At 46.3% G+C, this 20447-nt stretch overlaps 1 protein-coding gene and 1 long non-coding RNA gene across 2 annotated transcripts; both read left to right on the top strand.

Annotated features, from left to right (window-relative positions):
• On the top strand, positions 1-226 carry LOC106725279. The gene is made up of 2 exons (XR_001361142.1): positions 1-64; positions 152-226. It is a non-coding gene; the product is annotated as an uncharacterized LOC106725279 (long non-coding RNA).
• Positions 227-10311: 10085 nt separating this feature from the next.
• TNFSF14 (tumor necrosis factor (ligand) superfamily, member 14) lies at positions 10312-15230 on the top strand. Its single transcript, XM_005861474.2, has 4 exons — positions 10312-10627; positions 12118-12154; positions 12400-12441; positions 13642-15230. Exons 1-4 carry the CDS (start codon positions 10409-10411, stop codon positions 14067-14069), a joined length of 726 nt encoding a protein of 241 aa, XP_005861536.1. The 5' UTR covers positions 10312-10408; the 3' UTR covers positions 14070-15230.
• The last annotated feature ends 5217 nt before the right edge of the window (positions 15231-20447 follow it).

Raw genomic sequence — 20447 nt, 5'->3', positions numbered from 1 at the left:
TGCAGGAGGGGAAACACTACCTCATATGGGGCCTCTCCTCAGACCTGTGGGGAGAGAAATCCAAGTGAGTGCCCACCCTGCACATGTGTGTGCTTGCCCCACCCACCCTTCCAGGACCCCTCCTGACCTGCCCTGTGTCCCTCCTCCCCAGCATCAAGTACATCATCGGGAAGGAAACCTGGGTAGAGCTGTGGCCTGAAGCGGACGAATGCCAAGACGATGAGAACAAGAAGCTGTGCAGGGACCTGGCCAGCTTCAGAGAGAGCTTGGTTGTCTTTGGTTGTCCCAACTGAGCCCTCATCAGGCTGCTCCCCCCAATAAAGCTTCTGTTTGTTAACATAAAAACATTCAAACCTGCAAAAAATTTTTGTGAGTTTATTTGAGCCAAGCTGTTAACAATTGTGGGAAAGCAGAATCTTGACAATTGCCAGGAAGCAGAATCTCGTCGTATTGGGTATTGGGATAATGCTCCAGCGAATGGCAGTTTTTTACCTTGTTTTATACTTTACAGCCAAAGGAGGAGACATAAGTGGGTTACATGACATCCATTGGTGATAGATTAGGGAGGTGGGAGAAAGCAAAGCAGGGAAACCTCTGGGATTGGATAAAAAGTAAAATGATAGACAAACACTTCTTTTACTTAAGTTGGTGCAAGATAGTTAACAATTTTATGTCAACAATGAACTCAATAACAATGAGGGAATTTCTGGACTCCGCAGCGTGGTGCCTGTGCTTTCAGGGGGCCGGGAAAAAGGGAAATTATTTTGACATTCCAACAATATGTTATCGTAGATGCAAAAAGACAATAGGCTCACTCAAGGTAAAAATTGACCTTTGTCAGGGAAGATACTGACCTAGGACATGACTATTCACTATCAACTGCTTTTAGTTAAAGGTTTAATTTCAGAACATTCTTTGTGGCTACTTTAGGTCTTTGAGTTTGCAAAACTGCCACACAGGTCTTCCCTGAACTAGTCAGGTGAGCATGTGACTTTTTTTTCTTCCATAAGTTGTATTCCATGTGATCTCCCAAAGTCTGGAGGTCTGTGCCAGAGGGAAAGCAACAGTTATGGTCCCTAGCTGCCTCACCTGCATCTCAGCTCCGTTCTTACTTGAAATCTCCAAGAATTTTGCATTCTTTCCTGTGCACTGATGCCCTCACCATCATCACCTGCAGCTCGCTGCCCCCTCACCTGAGTTCTCACCTACTTGTTTTACTTGTTTACTTGCCTTCTTACTGCATCCTGAATTTTTACCATTCTCATTGGAATCTGTACCTCTCTTACCTGCATCCTCAACTATATCCACCTACATCTTTGCATCCTCACCTGGCCCCCCACCTACATGTCTGTCCATAAACTTACCTGTATCTCTACTTATACTTTCACCGTCATTCCACCCTCATTCTCATCGTGGACCAGACCTGCATCTTTAAATCCTAATCTGGATCTCTTCCTGACTTCTTATCAGCATCCTTACCTACATTCTACCTACTCAGTTACGTGCCTTCTCACCTGCACCTTCTGCTGCATCTTTAGCTATGTCTTCATCAGCATCATAACCTTACAGTCTCCTCTCCTTTCTCACCTGCATCTGCACCTGTTCTCATACTCCTCATTCACAGCTCACTGTCTCCAATGGCATTCTCACCTGCATTCCCTTTTGTCCTCTAGGCTCACCTCCCAGTCACCACTTTCTAGATGGGCCTGAGCAGGCTCCTCCATGCTTCTGTAGGACCCAGTGGGGAGGCTGTGCCCAGGAGGGGGCGGTAAGGGGCAGGCAGGGTGATATTTCTGGTGGGGGAGCCTGAGTGAGTGAGGTGAAGGCATGGGTCAGCAGTTGAGGAGACAGTGCTGGGGCTGTTGCGGTCACAGCATCACCAGAACTGAGTGGGTTGAGGGGTGGGGATGACAGCCACCGGGTTGAGTGGAACTACTGGTTGCAAAGTGAAACTGGGACTCCAAAGGCCTCATCTAGCCTCTAGATCCTCGAAGACTGTTGAGGGTGGGAACCAAGCACAGGATTCTGGATCCTGTCATCATGGGGGGAAAAAACCTACAGCCTGGAAGTCACCCCAGCACATCCCCCTGGCCCTAGAGCCCCTGGTCCTAGAAACCCCCACCTCCCACTTCCAGGATGGTGGGGGAACACATTCACAGCTCAGCCTAGCTTCCTCCAGCCCCCACTTGCTATATATATATGAAAAAGCAGTTTACCTTTGATAATTTGGGTGTGTCTCATCCAATCAATTGAAGGGATGAAGAGAGAAAAAACAGGTTTCCTGAAGAAAAAGGGATTCAAGACAGCAGTGTAGAAATTCTAGCCTTCAGACTAAAGGCTGCATCAACTCAACTGAATCTCTAGTGCACTGGAGATTTCAAACTTGCTGAGCCACACAATTGCATGAGCCAACTCCTTAAAATAAACCTCTGTTTCTCTGTCTTCCCATATACAAACAGATAGATGACCCAGATTAAATATAGATATAATTAGATACAGAAACCCCTTCCTAATGCAGTTGGTCAGGGAAGTCTCCTGTGAAGGGGGCGGTTCTTGAGTCAAGACATAGATGACAAGGAGGAGGTGGAAAAGACTGTTTTAGGCAGAGGGAACAGTACATGCAAAGGCCCTGAGATACCTGTTGCAGTGTGAGCCAGGGTACAAGGGCTTCAAGATAGTGACACCCACTTAGTGTCTAAGCTCAGGGGATGGCAAGCTTTTTCTCTAAAGGGCAATACAGTAAATATCTCAGGCTTTGAGGGGCGAGAGATAAAATGGAAGCTATTATTAAGGCACTTCCACCCTGCCACGCCGTTTGCTTGGGATGGGCCACTGGAGTGATGGGCGTGACTTGCGGCCCACTGCTGGAGACATTCTCTGGATGAAGAGTGATCAATCTGAGGCTTGGCAATCTAAGCAGGGGCAGGAGTGGGGGTGACCCCCAAGGCCAGTTTCTCTCTCTGCTCCAGTTCTCAGCCAGCCTGTCCCTTCCAGGCCCAGCTCTCTCATCTGGATAGCTGGCCAGAGGCAAGGCGACATGTTGAGTGACCCACCCCCAGAATGAGATTCATCCACTCAGTGCCTTCCAGTCACCAACAGAGGACATTCCAACATGTTGGGGTGGTCAGTGTGCCCATCACAGAGCATGGACAGTGGTCAGGTTTGGGCTGCTGGTCAAGGAGGCAGAGTGGGGTTTAGGGGCAGAGGAGAACCCCCAGCTGTGTCTCTACAGCTCACTAAAGTCCCATCCCTGAGAACTGCTCCTGTAGCTGTACAGAAGCAGGAGGTCCACCGGATTTGGCCTGCTTATTTTTGCTAATAAGCTCAATGGGAGGCCATTGAAAGATTTTATATATTTTTTTAATTTTATAAACATATTTTTATAGATTTCAGAGAGGAAGAAAGAGGGATAGAGGGATTAAAATATCAATAATGAGAGAGAATCATTGACTGACTGCCACCAGCATGCCCCCACTGGGGATCAAGCCTGCAACCCGGGCATGTGACCTTGACCGGGAATTGAACCATAACCTCCTGGTTCATAGATCAATGCTCAATCACTGAGTCACGCCAGAAGTGCCACTGAAAATTTTAAACAGGGGGGAGATGAGAGCTCCCTTAAATGTTAAAAAATCTAATGCAGGCCATTTCAATTCTAGTTATGTACCCCCAAAGAATTGGTGCCCTGACAAATATACGTGCATGCAGGCTCACCACAGCAGCATGATGCACAGTAGCCAAGAGGTAGAAACAACTTAATGTACATCAACAGATGAATACATACACAAATGTGGTCCTTCCACACAATGGAATACTATTCAGCCATAACAGAGGATCAAAGCATTGACACTCACTATGATGTAGATGAACCTTGAAAACATTATACTCAGTGAACAAAGACCACACATCACATATTTCCATTTTTATGAAATATTCAGAACAGGTAGTGGTTGCCCAGGGCTGAGAAGATTGGGGAATGGGAAGTAACTCCTTAAGAACTATGGGGTTTCCTTTGGGGGCATTGAAAATGTCTTGGAACTAGATAGAGTTGCACAACATTGACAATGTACTAAATGCCACTGAGCAACCTCTTTGAAATGGCTAGTTTTAGGATATATTAATTTCACCTCAATAAAATAAAATATAAATAACTAAGCAAGGTCACACTAACTAGAGGATAGAGAATGAATTGTAAGGTGACAAGAGGTAAAGCAGGACATGCAGCTGGAAAGCCACTGCAACCGTCCACACAAGAAATAATGGGAGCCTTAATGTGTCAGTCCATTCGGGCTACTAGAAGATATCCTAGAGTCTAGGGCAGTGATGGCGAACCTATGACACACGTGTCAGAGGTGACACGCGAACTCATTTTTTGGGGGTTGATTTTTCTTTGTTAAATGGCATTTAAATATATAAAATAAATATCAAAAATATAAATCTTTGTTTTACTATGGTTGCAAATATCAAAAAAATTCTACATGTGACATGGCGCCAGAGTTAAGTTAGGGTTTTTCAAAATGCTGACACGCCGAGCTCAAAAGGTTCGCCATCACTGGTCTAGGGCCTAGACTAAATGGTTTAAACCACAGACCTTTATCTCGCACAGTCTGGGAGCTGGAAGCCAAGATGAGGGTGCCAGCTTGGTGGGGTTCTGGAGAGAGCCCTCTTCCTGGCTTGCAGATAGCCACCTGCTCTCTGTGGGCTCACATGGGAGAGAGTATCTCTCTCGAGTGTCATCTTATAAGGGCACTAATCCCATCACTAGGACTTCACCCTCATGACCTAATAATCTCCCACAAATTCCACTCCCAGATACCATCACATGGGGGGTTAGGACTCCACATATGAATTTTGAGGGACAGAAACATTCAGTCCAGAGCACTTAGCTCGGGTGGTCGTGCTATCAAGGAGGTGACAAGTCCTCGGTTCTTGTCTTCTTGAAGCAAAGATTTCAGCCGAGAGACAAAGGCAGCAAAGCAAGCAAGAATTTATTGACTTCATCGAAAGCACGCTCAGTGAAACAAGGAAGGGCCTCGCATAGAAGAAGCAACAGGAGAGCCTAGGCTGGGTTTCTTTAGCTCACTGGGAAGTCAGACAGAAGGCGGCCTTGGAGTCAGGGTCCGGGGCTTAGCCTGGGATGAGCTGCTGCTGCCCATTGCCCCACTGGTTGCAAGTCTCATGGGGTCCCTTAGAGTTTAAGGGATGTGTGCCTATGGGGCAAGGAAAGGAGGAGGGGCCAAGGCAGGAAGTCATTAGTCATTGCAGCTGGTCTTGAGGCAGCCACAACATCACCTGTCTGCTTATGCTGCTTTTCTGGGCCTGGAATACAACTGAGGCCTAGATGTTACCTTTAGGGAGGAAAAGTCAGGAGGTCCAAACTGCATGACCAGCAATATGCTAGGGAGGAAAGGTTATCCTGGGGTCAAGGTCCTTGTTTTCCCAGTTTTGCCCCTTGCTAGGCACCTGGAGCTTTCTGCCCTGTTGACCTTCTGAATGGCCCATCATCCTTGCTCTACTCATGTCTGTCTGACTGCCTATTACATTCCCCCCTCAAGGATCTTGGCTCTGACTCGCTCCAGAGAAATGGGGCACAGGGTCGCTTCTGTAGCTACTTCTGCTATAGAGAGCTGAGGCTTTCCTTCAGAGCCCAGAGATCCTTGATCTCTGTCAGAAGGGTGCGGAGGCCTGGGCAGAGAAGGAGGTTGTTTGCGATGGTGTCTAGGGGCGCACTCCTTGAGTAGAGTAGTGCTTGTAACCTAGTGAAAACAAACTGTGTTACAAATCTCAGTATTATTGGGGCAAGAATTGCAATGAATGGTCCGATAGAAGAAAAAGGTTTTAGTTACCAATAATTCCAAGTCAAAAAATGGGAGAAAAATAACACATGAGTTTGGAGACTTGTAGTCAAATATTTGGGAACACTAGAAAAATCCAGGATCCAGTTTAGTTCACAGGTGAAAAATAAAGCTTTTAACTGAACCAAAGTCTAATACCCACAACTATGTATTATGGAGGCTATTGAAATATGATTTTCCCTCTAAAATCATCCTTATTTTTATCAAGGATCCAAATTAAGACCAACTTATTTACCGTATTAAGTCCGGTTTCCAGCTGGCCTGATTATTTGTATGAACACAAGAATAGCAATAGATCATATATCCTCTTTCAAATCTGCTTTGCTGGCAACTCATAAGGAACGGGAAAGACGAGAGATGCACTGGTGAGCTCAGTTGTTCAAGACTAGTGTGTTGAACCCCAGCAACAAGGGGTCAGAGAGGAAAAAGATTCCATCGGTGACTTTAGGGATGGATGGGCTCTAGCACGAGACAGGTGGGTGGGGGTGGGGGTGGGGCAGGTTACATGGTAAAGCTAGCTGAGTCCTCAAACCTGGGCACAATGGGGGGAGGGATGCTCTCTTTCAAGCCCACTATGGAGGTGAGGGGGGAGGAATGGGGGTGCTTGTTTCTCCTATTTGCCTCCTCTATTCTATTCCATTCCTCAGGACTCACCCCTAGAATGGATCCTGAATAACTGGTCAAAATTTGATCCCCAAGCCCTAAAGAAAAAGAGGTTAGCCTTCTTTTGCAATACAGCATGGCCCCAATACAAACTGGGAACCAGGAGGCCTGGCCAAAGAATGGAAGCCTTCATTATAACACCATTCTCCAGCTAGATTTTTTCTGCCATCACCAGAGCCAATGGACTGAAGTCCCATATGTCTAAGCCTCTATGGCAGCAGTTCTCAACCTGTGGGTCACGATCCCTTTGGGGGTCAAACAACCCTTTCACAGGGGTTGCCTAAGACCATAGGAAAACACATATATAATTACATATTGTTTTTGTGATTAATCACTATGCTTTAATTATGTTCAATTTGTAACAATGAAAATACATCCTGCATATCAGATATTTACATGATGATTCATAACAGTAGCAAAATTACAGTTATGAAGTAGCAACGAAAATAATTTTATGGTTGGGGGTCACCACAACATGAGGAACTGTATTAAAGGGTCGCGGCATTAGGAAGGTTGAGAACCACTGCTCTATGGCCTTAAGGAACAACCAAGACCTTTGTAAGACTTGCAGCTAGACCTGCTTTGCCGGTCCCTGGGAAATGGACAAAGGTCCCGTATACCCAAGTCTGTGGCTCTCAGGGATGACCCTAAGTTATATACTATGTGTAAACTAGATCTCTCTGTAATTGCTACAGGGCCTGAAGAAAACCACCCAGATGAAAAGAAAACATTCTAAAAATGGGGAAATGTTTTTTAAAAATTATTTTTATTAATAATCAGGGAAAGGGAGAGGGGGAAAAGGGGGAACAGAGGGGGAGGAAGAGGAGGAGGAGGAGGAGGAGGAGGAGGAGGAGGGGAGGGGGAGGGGGAGACAAGAGAAAGAGAAACATCAATGTGTGAGAGAAAAACATCAATTGGTTGCCTCCAACATGTGCCCCAACTGGGGATTAAACCTGGCACCTCACTGGCCAGGCCAAAAATGGGTGGATTATTTTATCAGTCTTTTGACAACATTGGTTGGCAACCCAATTCTTGAGATATTAAAAATTACTGTCCTGCCCAGCCAGTGTGGCTCATTGGTTGAGCATCAACCTGTAAATCAGGAGGTCACAATTCAATTTCCAGTTAGAGCACAAGCCCGGGGTACGGGCTCGATCCCCAGTGAGAGTGTGCATGGGGCAGCCAATTGGTGATTCTCTCTCATCATTGATGTTTCTGTCTCTCTCTCCCTCTCCCTTCCTCTCTGAAATCAATAAAAATATATTTTTTATAAAAGAAAAAAATCACTCTCCTTGTTTTACAAAAGAAATCTTTACAGGGCCAGCGGTGTGGTTCCAGAAACAATTCAAAGCCCACCAAATCTTACTTGGGCCATCTTTTAAAATGCAAGTTTCTGGGAGGTAATCCTGATTGAAAGGGAAAAAAAACACCTTAGCCATTTGAGTGGCTCTAATTAATGCATTTCAGATGTTAAACATTAATTGCTAGACAAGTCTTAATTTCACCTACTTTTGGTGTTTTATTACAAAAAAAGGCTAGAAAATAGATTTGAAGTTTTTAATAAATATCTTTCATTTGATTAGAAATATGTCTCTTAAAAGTTTGAGTGTGGCCCTAGCTGGTTTGGCTCAGTGGATAGAGTGTCGGCCTGCATACCAAAAGGTCCCAGGTTCTATTCTGGTCAGGGGCACATGTCTGGGTTATGGGCTTGGCCCCCAGTTGGGGGTGTGCAGAGGCAGCTAATCAATGGTTCTCTCTCATCATTCTCTCTCTCCTTCTCCCTTTCTCTCTGAAATCAATAAAAATATACTTTTAAAAAAGTGTGTTTGCCAATGGAGGAGTCCAATATGAAATATATTTGCTAATCTAAAGAATGCCAATTGCTTGCTTTTTAGTAATTACTAAAAATTAAGTTTCCTAAGAGTTAAAAATTCAAATTAAATTAGAAAGAAATTGTATGGTTTGATGATAGAAGGTATAAAGTATGGAGATATTTCTTGAAGGAAAAGGAAGAAAGTTAGTTGTTCTAAAGTTGGTTATTTCTGAATGGGTAAGAAGGTTTGTGAAAGTTGTAGAAGGTTTGTGAAGAGAAATCTTGAACACAAATTATATAGGTAAGCTGAATGATGAACTTAATTATATAAATGAATTTAAAGATCAAAAGAAAACTAATACAGAATTAAAGTTTTATTCTTTTCTACTTTTTTAAAAGTACAAGGATGTTCCTCTTGCTTTTTAGATATAAGAAAACTTAATTTTTAAAAGCAATTTGGTAAATTATATATTTTCTCCCTACCTAATCCCTCCAGAATTTGACAATTCTTATTGAGTGAGCCATGGTAATACATTTCTTTGCATGAATTCAATAAGACCAGTTTCCAATTGTAGTTTTATTAACCAAAACTTTGACTGGAATGTCATGTCTGAGAGAGATTGTTAGTCATGCAGTTTAGACTCCCTGACTTTCCTCCCTAAAGATAACATCTAAGCCTCAGTTGTGTTCAGCTCCAGGCCCAGAAAAGCAGGAAAACCAGACAAGTGATGCTGTGGCTGCCTCAGGACCAGCTGCCATGACTAATGACCCCTGCACCACCAGTGGAGAGCACACCCCTGGAAGAGCACACCTGGAAAACTGATGACTATTCTGCTAACCCTCCCCTAGGGCCCTCCTGCCCTAAATGTCCCGCAAGAGAAAGAGAAATGCCCTCAACACAAAGGACCCAGTGTGCACTCTGCTTCTGGGCAACAGGTCCGGGCCTTCGCCTCCTCCTCTCCGTCCCTCACAGGCATGCATCCCTAAGGCATGCTAAGCTCGTCCTGAGTGTGCTTTTGCTGCAGTCAATAAATTCTTGCTTGCTTTGCCGTATTTGCCTCTTGGCTAAAATCTTTCCTTCAAGAAGACAAGAACCCAGGTCTCATCGTTGTCTAGCCGGTAACAGGAGCAGTGGGGATGGAAACAGGTGGCTGAATCTGAGACCTGGTTGGAGGTTGCATTGTCAGGGCTCGCTGAAAGGCGGGATGTGGGGGACAAGATAAAGGGAGGGCCCAGAATGACTCCCAGGCCCTGAGCTTATTTAACTGCATGGACAGTGGTTCCACCCCATGACTTTGAGTTCCAATTAAAACTTAAAATGCACACATAAATACACGCATGCAGACACCATGTGTGCACACACACATGTAAACACATGCAAACACCCATATGTGTGGACATGCACACGCATGTGTGCTTCCATGCGCACTCGTACATGTACATATACGTACAGATACGCATGCACATATACATGCACACACTCGCACACAATATGCATGTACACTCAAGCATATACACGCCCATCGACATGTGCACACACAAAAACCACTCTTGTATTTTCCATGACTCTTATCACAGTCTAAAATACTATATATTATTTTCTTATTTATTGGGCTCATTGTCTTTCTCACGGGACTATAATAGGAGCTCTGTAGGACCAGGGGCTTTTGTCTGTCTTGTTCATGGCGGTGCCCCCACACCTGGAACAGTGACACATAGGAGATGCTCAATTAATATTTGGCAACCAAGTGAATGAAGCAGCCAGAAGGGAAAGCTGGAACCTCTGTTCTCTGATCCCCACCTGAGTCACGTCTTCAGCTGCCTCTGGAAAGTATGAGAGACTGTATGAGTGAGAGTGAGATGGGGCCAGCGGGGGTGGGGCGACAGGAAGGAGAGGAGGGCAAGGGGGAAAGAGGAGGGGCTGAACCACAGCTCTAAAGGCAGCCCCAGGACCCACGAGTGCCTGTGTGCAGCGTGCGAAGCCCAGGAACGTTGGGCAATTGTGGTTTTCCTCCCAGCCCGCAGGACCCAGCCGTGCAAGCCCAGCCTAGGCATCTGGGGCCTCATCCACACAGGCATGGAGGAGACAGTGGTGCAGCCCTCGGTGTTCGTGGTGGACGGACAGACGGACATCCCATTCAGGAGGCTGGAGCGCAAGCCCCGGAGACAGGCCTGCAGTGCTGCCAGGCTGAGTCTGGTCCTCCTGCTGCTGCTGCTCATGGCCGGGCTGGCCCTGCAGGGCTGGTTCCTGCTGCACCTGCACTGGCGCCTGGGACAAATGGTCACCTCATTGCCGGTGAGTGGGGGCTGGGGGCCAGAGGTAGGCAGATCTCCTATGTCCCGTGTGTCTCTCTGCGCATGGGTATGCAGGGCAAGGGACAGACTCAGAGCAGCCCAGGGCAAGTTCATTCATCTCTCTGAACCTCAATTTCTTTATCTGTGAAATGGGGATGAAAATAAGAGTGTCTACCTGAGATGGAATAAAATAGGTGCCCGTGGTGGCTGGCATAAAGCAAGTGTTCAACCAATGGAAACCATTCTTCCTTTTTTAAAAAAAGTAAAATATAACTGCCCTGGTCAGTGTGGCTCAGTTGGTTGAACATTGTCCCATGCACCAAAAGGTCTCTGGTTCAATTCCCAGTGAGGGGCACATGCCCAGGTTTCAGGTTCAATCTCCATGTTGTGGTGGATCGATGTTTCTCTCTCTCTCTCTCCCTCTCCCTTCCTCTCTCTCTACAATCAATAAATAGATATTTTTAAAAATAAAATTAAGATATAACTGATATACAACATTGTGGAAGTTTAAAGTGTACAACATATTGATTTGATACATTTAGATTACAATATGATTGCTAGTGTAGCGTTAGCTAGCATCTGTATGGTGTCACTTCATTATCATTTCTTTTAGTTTGGGAATAATTCAGATCTAGTCTCTTAGCAAGTTTAATGTTTATAAAACAGTTTTGTTGTCTGTAGCCCCTGGAATCGACCTTCTGACTGGCATATTCTGTATTAGCCATTCCTGATTACTATTATTGGGATTGCCGCTAATCCACTTTGTCCACATCCCTAAGAATCTCTCTGCATCAGTTTCCAGTTGGCCGTGGATGTGACTGTCTGTCTGCTGGCCATGCCTGTAGGTCTGTGTGTCCTATGTCATTCCCAGGTGGTTAAGACCTTGTGTCCTGTGTCTCCAGGTCATTTCTCTTTGTGTCTGGATCTGGTGGCCACATGTGCATGTCCATGTGGACTGTGCTGCTGTACTGTGTACACACACACACCCACATGTCCACGCACTTGCCAGTCCACAGCCCATGGGTTGATGTTGTCTTTGTTTCTGGGTCTCTGTGTGTCACAGACCCACCTGGATCCACAAACCAGGCATCCATGTGTCTGCATCCACGTGTGTCTTGTCAGTGACACCTAAGTGTCCAGTGTCACGTGCCCATATCCACATGTTGGCATTTATGTCCCCATGTCTATGTATCTTGAACATTATTTATTGAATAAATACTTGTAGAGTGTTTACTGCATGCCAGGGGCTGTGATACACTTTACACATATGAATTCATTGAATCTTTGGCAGGCACTCTTCATATGTCCATGTACAGAGAGGAAAACTGAGGCACCATATGGTTATGAGGTTACTGTGGGGTGTGTGCATGTGGCTCTGGGTGTGTACTAGTATCTGGGGGTGATGCTGGACCCATGATCTGCATGTGAGTCTGAGTGATGCCAGGGGAGGGGCCCCACAGGTTCTCACTCTGGGCTCTTCTGCATTTTCAGGAGAGAGATACAGGATCCTGGGAGCAGCTGACGCCAGGTGAGTCAGGGTTCTGGTCTACAGGGAGGGGCATCGGACGGTTCCCACGCTGCCCCCACCCCCATTGCCCAATGGAATTTGCACAAGGGACAGAAAGTCCCACAGGTGCCCCTCCCCCAATCCTGAAAAGCAGAAGTTTGGGTCACTCCAGGAAGGGTGGGGTTGACACCAGGAAGTGGACTTGATGACCTCTGGGAGGCTGGCCCTTACCTGCCTTCACCTCTGACCTCTGACTCTCTCTCCAGAGCCAAGGTTCCACAAGGCCAACCCAGCAGCACATCTGACAGGTGAGGGGGACTCCGGGTCCTGGCAAGGGGTGAGGGTCGGGGTGTCCTGGGGAGACCAGACAGACAAACACATGTCAGAGTGTTCACTCACTCACTCACTCACTCACTCAATATTTATTCACAGAGTTGCCCAGAGCACAGGCACTGTCTGGGTCCATGTATTTCTAATTTTATTCATTGAATAAACAGGGCTCACTACACGTCATGCACCATAATACACTTTATACATATTAATTCATTATCTCCTAAGCAGGTACTCTCCATACCTCCATTTTATTGAGACAGAAACTGAGACACACAGAGGTTTTAAGGCTGCTAGGCCAGGGTGAGTTCTGCCTCCATTCCTCAATTCTGCCAGTACAAGGTGTTTTCTTGTGTGCATGTGTTTTTTGTTGTTGTTTTTAAAATATTTTTTTTTTACTGATTTCAGAGAAGAAGGGAGAGGGAGAGAGAGATAGAAACATCAATCATGAGAGAGAATCATTGATCAGCTGCCTCCTGCACGCCCCATACTGGGGATCTAGCCCGCAACCCCGGCATGTACCCTTACTGGGAATCAAACCATGACCTACTGGTTCATAGGTCAATGCTCAATCACTGAGCTACGTTGGCCGGGCCACTACAGGGTTTTTGTGTGTGGTGTTTTATTTATTTATTTATTTATTTTTTGGTAATCCTCACCAGAGGATATTTTTTGCCATTGATTTTTAGAGGGAGTGGAAGGAAGGGAGGAAGAAGGAGACAGAGGACAGAAGGGAGAGAGAGAGAGAGAGATCAAGTGGTTGCCTCCCACATGAGCCCAGACTGACTGGGTCAAGAGATCCAACCTTCAATCCAGGTACCTGCCCTTGACTGGGAATCGAACCCATGACCCTTCAGCACTTGGGGTGGATGCTGTAACCACTGAGAAACACTGGCCAGAGCAACCACTACCATTTTGGTGCTTTTCTCAAGTTACTTAATTGCCCCATACCTCAGCTTTCCTGCCTATAAGAGGGCAACAAGACAAGTTAAGATGTATGAGAAGCAAGTGACTTCACTTCTCTGTGCCTCAGTTTCCCAACCTGCCAGAGAGGACGAAGTGAATTCATGCATAGAAAGTTCTCCAACAGCCTAGCACAGAAAGGGGCGGTGACTGGCCTAAGTCACACAGCAAGTTTGGGGCATGTGCTGAGCAGTCTCCTTCATCTCCCTCCCCAGGGGCCAACTTCAGCTTGACCAGCAAAGGGGGTCCGCTGCTATGGGAGTCGAAGCTGGGCCTGGCCTTCTTGAGGAACCTCCGCTACCAAGACGGCGCCCTGGTGATTGTCCAAGCCGGCTACTATTACATCTACTCCAAGGTGCAGCTAGGGGGTGTGGGCTGCCCGCAGGGGCTGGCCAGAGGCCTGCCCATCACCCACGGCCTCTACAAGCGCACGCCTCGCTATCCCGAGGAGCTGGAGCTGTTGGTCAGCAGGAAGTCACCCTGTGAGCAAGGGACCGGCTCCCGCATCTGGTGGGACAGCAGCTTCCTGGGCGGCGTGGTACACCTGGACGCGGGGGAGGAGGTGGTCGTCCGGGTGCTGGAGGAGCGCCTGATCCGGCTTCGGGATGGTACACGGTCCTACTTCGGGGCCTTCATGGTGTGAAGAACTGAGCAGTGTCCGATTGACAGGGGGTCTGACCGGAGAGGCGCCTCAGGAGACAGAAAATCCAGCAAGCGGAGACCTTGGAGGGCATCCCAGGGACCCCAGAACTCAGCACTTGGGGAGTCAGCAGGCACCACAAGGGGCCAAAAACCCAGCCACCCCTAGAGGTTGGAGACACAAGTGGCACAACACATGTGGCACAACACAAGTTATCAACACAACCCCAGACACCCACGCAGGCTGTACAGTCACACACATGATCATCACATCAGACTTCCACATGCCATGTCATAGTCAGACTCATCACAAACACACACACACACACACACACAGCCTGAAGTTCCTCTCAGCCAAGATGAACACATCCCGGGGTGAGGACCAGACGTTGTCTGTAACCCTGGGCCCCTGACTGCTGGTCTTGGAATAAATGGCAAATGTTGCACCTTGGTCAACCTCGTCTTAAGGCAAGAGTGGCTTGTAGAGACAGAGGAATCGATGAATGACTCACAGACGTCACTTTATGGATAAGAAACCTGAACCCAGCTGGCTCAGCTCCAAGCAGGAAGCTTGGGGGGAAGCAGAGACCGCATGCCTGGGTCTGCCTTGCCCTCAAATCCACGACTCCTGAGGACGTGAGGACTACCTCCCGCCCAGCGCCTTACTGCAGGCAGCGGCACAGAGTGGCATGCTCTCGGCATCCTGGAAGCTTGGAGTGACTGGGAGCAGGGGGGGGGGGGGGGGGGGAGTGACGATACGCATACAGATGGTCTGTGCAAATGAATGTATACTTTGTTGTGATTGGAGGGAAGTCTTATTTCCAAGGACCCTAGGATGAGGGCTGGGATCAGAGGTGAATAAATTATTATTGTTACTGTCATTGTTGCCTGGTTACAGGGGTGAAGAAAACAGGCTTTGCCATCTGATAATCCTGGGGTCCCATTTCACCCCACCACTTCCTGGCTGTGTGTCTTTGAGCAAGTCCTATCACCTCCCAGTGCCTCCGTTTTCTCTTCTGCAAAATGGGCGATCACAGCAGTCCTTGCCTCCTGGGTCTGTTGTAAAGATGAAACCAGATCAGGCTTGGAAGAAGCCATTTGGTGTGGTGCCTGGCGCACAGTCAGAGCTCCATAAGTGGGTGAGTGCCGTACGTGAGTTACAAATACGAAGAGCATTTCTCGGGCACTTTCCCTATGCCCGACATCTCCTGTCACATACCAAGCGATTGCTGTCTCCATGTTCCTGATGGCGAGTCAGAGGCAGGGATGCTGCCCCCACCGCCACCCCCACCCCTATTAAGGACGCAGGGCTTCATGCCTCTCTGCCCTTACTGGGCTGGTGGGAGGTGGGACAGCCCCAAAAGCCGGGCCCCAGCCCCCACTGGAGTTTCCTTTACTCTCATCATGGTCTTTCTGTTTCCGTGGCTTTGGTGAGGAGACCAAGGTGTGGGGCCAATTTATTTATCTCAGCCACCGACTTCCGCTTGGGGATGGAACTCTCACTAAGTTTAACCTCCAAAGATCATTCCTGGGAGGGGCCTCCCAGCCTTGAGGTGAAGGAGAGGAAGAGAAAGAGTGGGTAAGGAGGATGGGTAAGAGTGGGAGGGATATGGAAAAAGAGGGAGGGGAGGGAAGGATGGAGGGGAAGGAGAAGGGAAAGTCTGAGAGAGCCCTGCGGGTGCACAGGCTGCTGCAGCAGGACACCTAGACCGGTTTTAGATAATGTGTGGGGGCAGGAAGTCCCTAGCTCAAGCCACTAACCTACTTTTCAGTAGAAGTTGATCTACATGATTTCCGCTTTTACCCCCTGGGCTCTGGTCTTTACCGATTTCACCCTCTCCTCCACCCCCAATAAACTCTTCCTCAAGACCTCTCAGGCCCTGGGCAGGAAACCCTCCCCCCTTGTCAAGATTTAGAGGTGGTAGAAGTGAAAATAATGATGATAAAATCACTTATTAATTTCCTAGTATGAGGCTGTGCCCCTCCTGCTCTATGTCACTGCAGTCAAACACTGAAGATGCCTCCTCTTTGAGAAACAGAATGGTTCTTAGGCCAGAGCCAGACTGCCTGCGTTCAAAGCCCCACTCTGACACTTCTGGGCTGTGTGATCTTGAAATGCATCTATTCTTGGCTTCTCTGGGCCTCGGTTTCCTCGTTTGTAAAACAGGATGCACAGTGGCCTCTACGTTACTCTGATTATTGTGAGATGAAATGACTTGAATCTTTAAGCATTTTTCCAGAGCTTGGCCCACAGGGAGCTCTTTAATCCTTGGTAAATTGAGGATTTTGTAAGCATGCTTGTAATCACACACACATTTACATTTTGAATTCTTTTCAGCTGTTATGTCAAAGGTGACCTTTCATCCATAGGCCACATGTAGTCACTGAGTGTGTTTTTAAAATGGGAATTGGTAGCCAATATTTAAACATTATGAAACTTGGCAAGTGGACAAATACAGATTCCTGGATTTACTTGGAAAGTTGGAACCTGTGACAACAACCCAGGTTGGGGTGGGTAGTGGCCGTCCCCTTTGGAGCAGGCATGAACTCACCAGCTCACCACAGTCTCCACCACTCCCAGTTGTCTCTCACACGGAGGCTGAATGTCAGTTGCCTTTCCTCAGTAGGGTGTGAGGTTGTTTTTTCTTATTCTTTTTACAAATTATTTATTGATTTTTTTTTAGAGAGAGAGAGAGAAAGAAACATCAATGTGAGAACAAGACATGAACTGGCTGCCTCCTGCAGGCCCCTTCCTGGGGATCAAGCCTGCAACCTGGGCACATGCCCTGGCTGGGAATCGAACTGGCAACCTTTCCGTGCAGTGAATGATGCCCAACCAACTGAGCAACACCCGCCAGCCAGGGTGCAGTTGTTTTTCTTAAGGTAATAATGATCATTAATTACAGGTCATGCTTCTAATGTTCTCATTGGGTGCCAGACACTGTGCTAAGTGCATTAATTCACAGTAACTCATTTCATTCTCACAATCACCCTGGTATGATGCCCATTTTATGGATGGTGAAGTCCAGACACAAAGAGATTTAAAAAGATGAGACTTAGAGGTGAGAAAATAGATGGCAACCTGAGATGACCATGAGTTTCAAGAAAATATGAGTGTATAGTTGTATTAGTTTCCTATTGCTGCTGTCCCACCAACTTAGTAACTTAAAGCAATACAAATTTATTACCTTACAGTTCTGGAAGTCAGAAGTCAGACGTGAGTATATAGGACTGAAATCGAGATGTTGGCAGGAAAAATTTATCCCCCAAATCCTTTTTCTGGATCTGATTCTGTGGGAGCCCAGTGGACATATGTATAGGACACATGAGTCTCAACACACCAGGAATGCAAATAATTTAACTTTCTTTTTGTTCCTAATACAATTTAATTTATGCAAAGATCCCTTTGCACCAGGGTGCTGGGAAGTGGCTAGCAGTCAACTGGGAACCGCCCCTTCCCACATGTTCCTTTTCCAAGACTGTCAAAATTCCAGGGAGCTCAGGAAATGCCAAGGCATTCAGGGTGAAGGAAGGGTCAATCTGATTGCTGACCTACACATCCACACATGTGCCCAGCATCAACCTGCTTCTTTTTTTTAAATATATATATATATATATTAAGAAAGTTATAAAACATTATTGAGGCACATTAAAAGGAGAATCATACCATATTCAGTGACTAGAAGATTCAATGTTATAAAGATAGCCATATCCTCCAATTTGACCTACAGATTCAATGCTCCTGTAACAAGTTACTGCAAACTTAGAAGCTTGAAACAACACAAATTGGTTATCTTCCAGTCCTAGAGGTCAGAGTCCAAATCAGTTTTGTTGGGCTAAAATCAAGGTGTCAGCAGGGCTGTATTCTTTCTGGAAGTTCTAGGGATGGGTCTATTTTCTTGCCTTTTCCAACTTCCAGAGGCCACCTGCATTCCTGGCCAATGATGAGAGAGAATCATTGATCAGCTTCCTCCTGTGCGCCCTCTACTGGGATGGACCCCGCAACCCAGGCATGTGCCCTTGATCTGGGACTCTTCAGTCCGCATGGCCAACTCTCTATCCACTGAGCCAAACCAGCTAGGGCTCAACCTGCTTCTGATCCATCAGCCCTCCACTTGGAACTTGTGACCTGTCAAGAAGGGTGCAATCTCTGCTCCTCCCTATACTTGGTGATAAGGTTGATTTGGGACCAGGAAACTCTGAAGCAGCCTGTGGCTTCAACTGCCCAGAGACACCATTGAGTCATTTCCTTTTGGGGGACCTGCAGCACCTCTGGGCTCTGCAGTGGGGTCCCTCCTAGCACTTCTCTGGGGAACTTTCCATGTTTCCAGCTCTCTCTTTTTTTTTTCTTTTTTCAAAAAGCAGGGCACAGGAACTTCCTCCCTATTATGGGTGCTGGACTGTGCCCCCCCTAAAATTTATATGTTGAAACTCTAAGCCCCAATATCTCCGAATGTGACTGTATTTGGAAATAGTGCCTTTAAAGGGCAAATTAAGATAAAATGAGGTCATTAGAGTTGGCCCTAATCCAATATGACTGATGTCCTTATAAAAAGAGATTAGGTCACACACACAGAGGGAAGGCCATGCAAAGACTCAGGGAGAAGGTGGCCACCCACAAGCCAAGGCTTCAGAAGGAACCAGCCCTGCCCACACTTTGTTCTCAGACTTCCAGCCTCCAGCACTGTGAGAGACTAATTTCTGTTGTGTAAGCGCTCTAGTTTGTGGTACTTTACTATGGCCGCCCTAGCAAACTAATACAAGACTTCTCCTCTTTCCACACGTCCCAGGTCATCTTGTTCTTGACTGAGAGGGTGGGGAGCGGGGGGGCATTGGAAGTGGGATCTTTATAAGCGAAAGAGAGAGGCAGAGGCTGAGAAGTTGTGCAGTGGAAGGAGAGGTTGGAGTGATGGATGCAGTTGCCGTGGGAGGGGGATCCACAGGCCAGGAATGCAGGTGGCCTCTGGAAGTTGGAAAAGGCAAGAAAATAGACCCATCCCTAGAACTTCCAGAAAGAATACAGCCCTGCTGACACCTTGATTTTAGCCCAACAAAACTGATTTGGACTCTGACCTCTAGGACTGGAAGATAACCAATTTGTGTTGTTTCAAGCTTCTAAGTTTGCAGTAACTTGTTACAGGAGCATTGAATCTGTAGGTCAAATTGGAGGATATGGCTATCTTTATAACATTGAATCTTCTAGTCACTGAATATGGTATGATTCTCCTTTTAATGTGCCTCAATAATGTTTTATAACTTTCTTCACAAATAATTTGAACCATTTTTAGATTTATTTCTCAGTGTTTCACATTTATTGGTGCTGTTATAAATGGCATCTTTTTAAAATTATATTTTCTAACATCTGTTGCTAGTATATACAATGCAATAGATGTTTGTAGTCATCACAATGACATTGGAAAATGTCCCTAAATGGACATTCTTCTCTTGTTTCTGATGTTTAAGTGAATGCTCTCAATGTTTCACCATTAAGGTGAATCTGTGATAAGATTTTTAGGTAGACCTTATCAGATTAAGGAAGTCCCCTAATTTGCTAAGAGATTTTTTCAAATAATGAATGTGTTGTATGTTATTAAATAGTTTCTCTGGATCTCTTAAGAATATCGCACAAGATTAAGGAAGTCCCCTAATTTGCTAAGAGATTTTTTTAAAATAATGAATGTGTTGTATGTTATTAAATAGTTTCCCTGGATCTCTTAAGAATATCGCACGATCCCATCCCCCTTAGACTGATAATGTGGTGAATTATGTTCCTCAATATTCTAATGTTAATTCAGCCTTTATTTCTGGAATAAATCCAACATGATCATGATGTATTTTTTAATACATTACCATATTTAATTTGCTGATGTTTGCATTTGTGTTTTGGAGGGAGATTTTTCTGACTCGTAGTCTCTATTTCAGGGTTGGGTATTAAGGCAGTGCTGGCTTCATGAAAGGAACTGGGTGTGGGTATTATTATCTATGTTCAGGAACAGTTCGTATATGGTTAGCAGGTATTTAGTAGAATTCATTGGTAACACATCTGGATCTGGTGTCTTATTTGTGGGAAGGGTTTTTTTGTGGAGGAAGGTTTTTAAGTTATTATTCAACTAGAGGCCTGGTGTATATGGTTAGCAGGTATTTAGTAGAATTCATTGGTAAACACATCTGGGTCTGGTGTCTTATTTGTGGCAAGGGTTTTTTTGTGGAGGAAGGTTTTAAAGTTATTATTCAACTAGAGGCCTGGTGCAAAAAAATTTGTGCACTCGGGGGGGTCCCTCAGCCCGGCCTATGCCCTCTCGCAGTCTGGGACCCCTCGGAGGATGTCCACCTGCTGGCTTAGGCCCGCTCCCTGGGGGATCAGGCCCAAGCTGGCAGTCAG

Source organism: Myotis brandtii, unplaced genomic scaffold, assembly GCF_000412655.1.
Source record: "Myotis brandtii unplaced genomic scaffold, ASM41265v1 scaffold1516, whole genome shotgun sequence".
Taxonomy (NCBI): Eukaryota; Metazoa; Chordata; class Mammalia; order Chiroptera; family Vespertilionidae; genus Myotis; species Myotis brandtii.
Note: the sequence above shows the minus strand (reverse complement) of the source record. Positions and strands in the feature narration are given on the sequence as shown.

Coding starts and splice junctions, on each gene's coding strand:
- TNFSF14 (XM_005861474.2), top strand. CDS start 10,409: ATGGAGGAGACAGTGGTGCAGCCCTCGGTGTTCGTGGTGGACGGACAG. Junction 10,628..12,117: donor AAATGGTCACCTCATTGCCG/GTGAGTGGGGGC, acceptor CTGCATTTTCAG/GAGAGAGATACAGGATCCTG. Junction 12,442..13,641: donor CCCAGCAGCACATCTGACAG/GTGAGGGGGACT, acceptor CTCCCTCCCCAG/GGGCCAACTTCAGCTTGACC.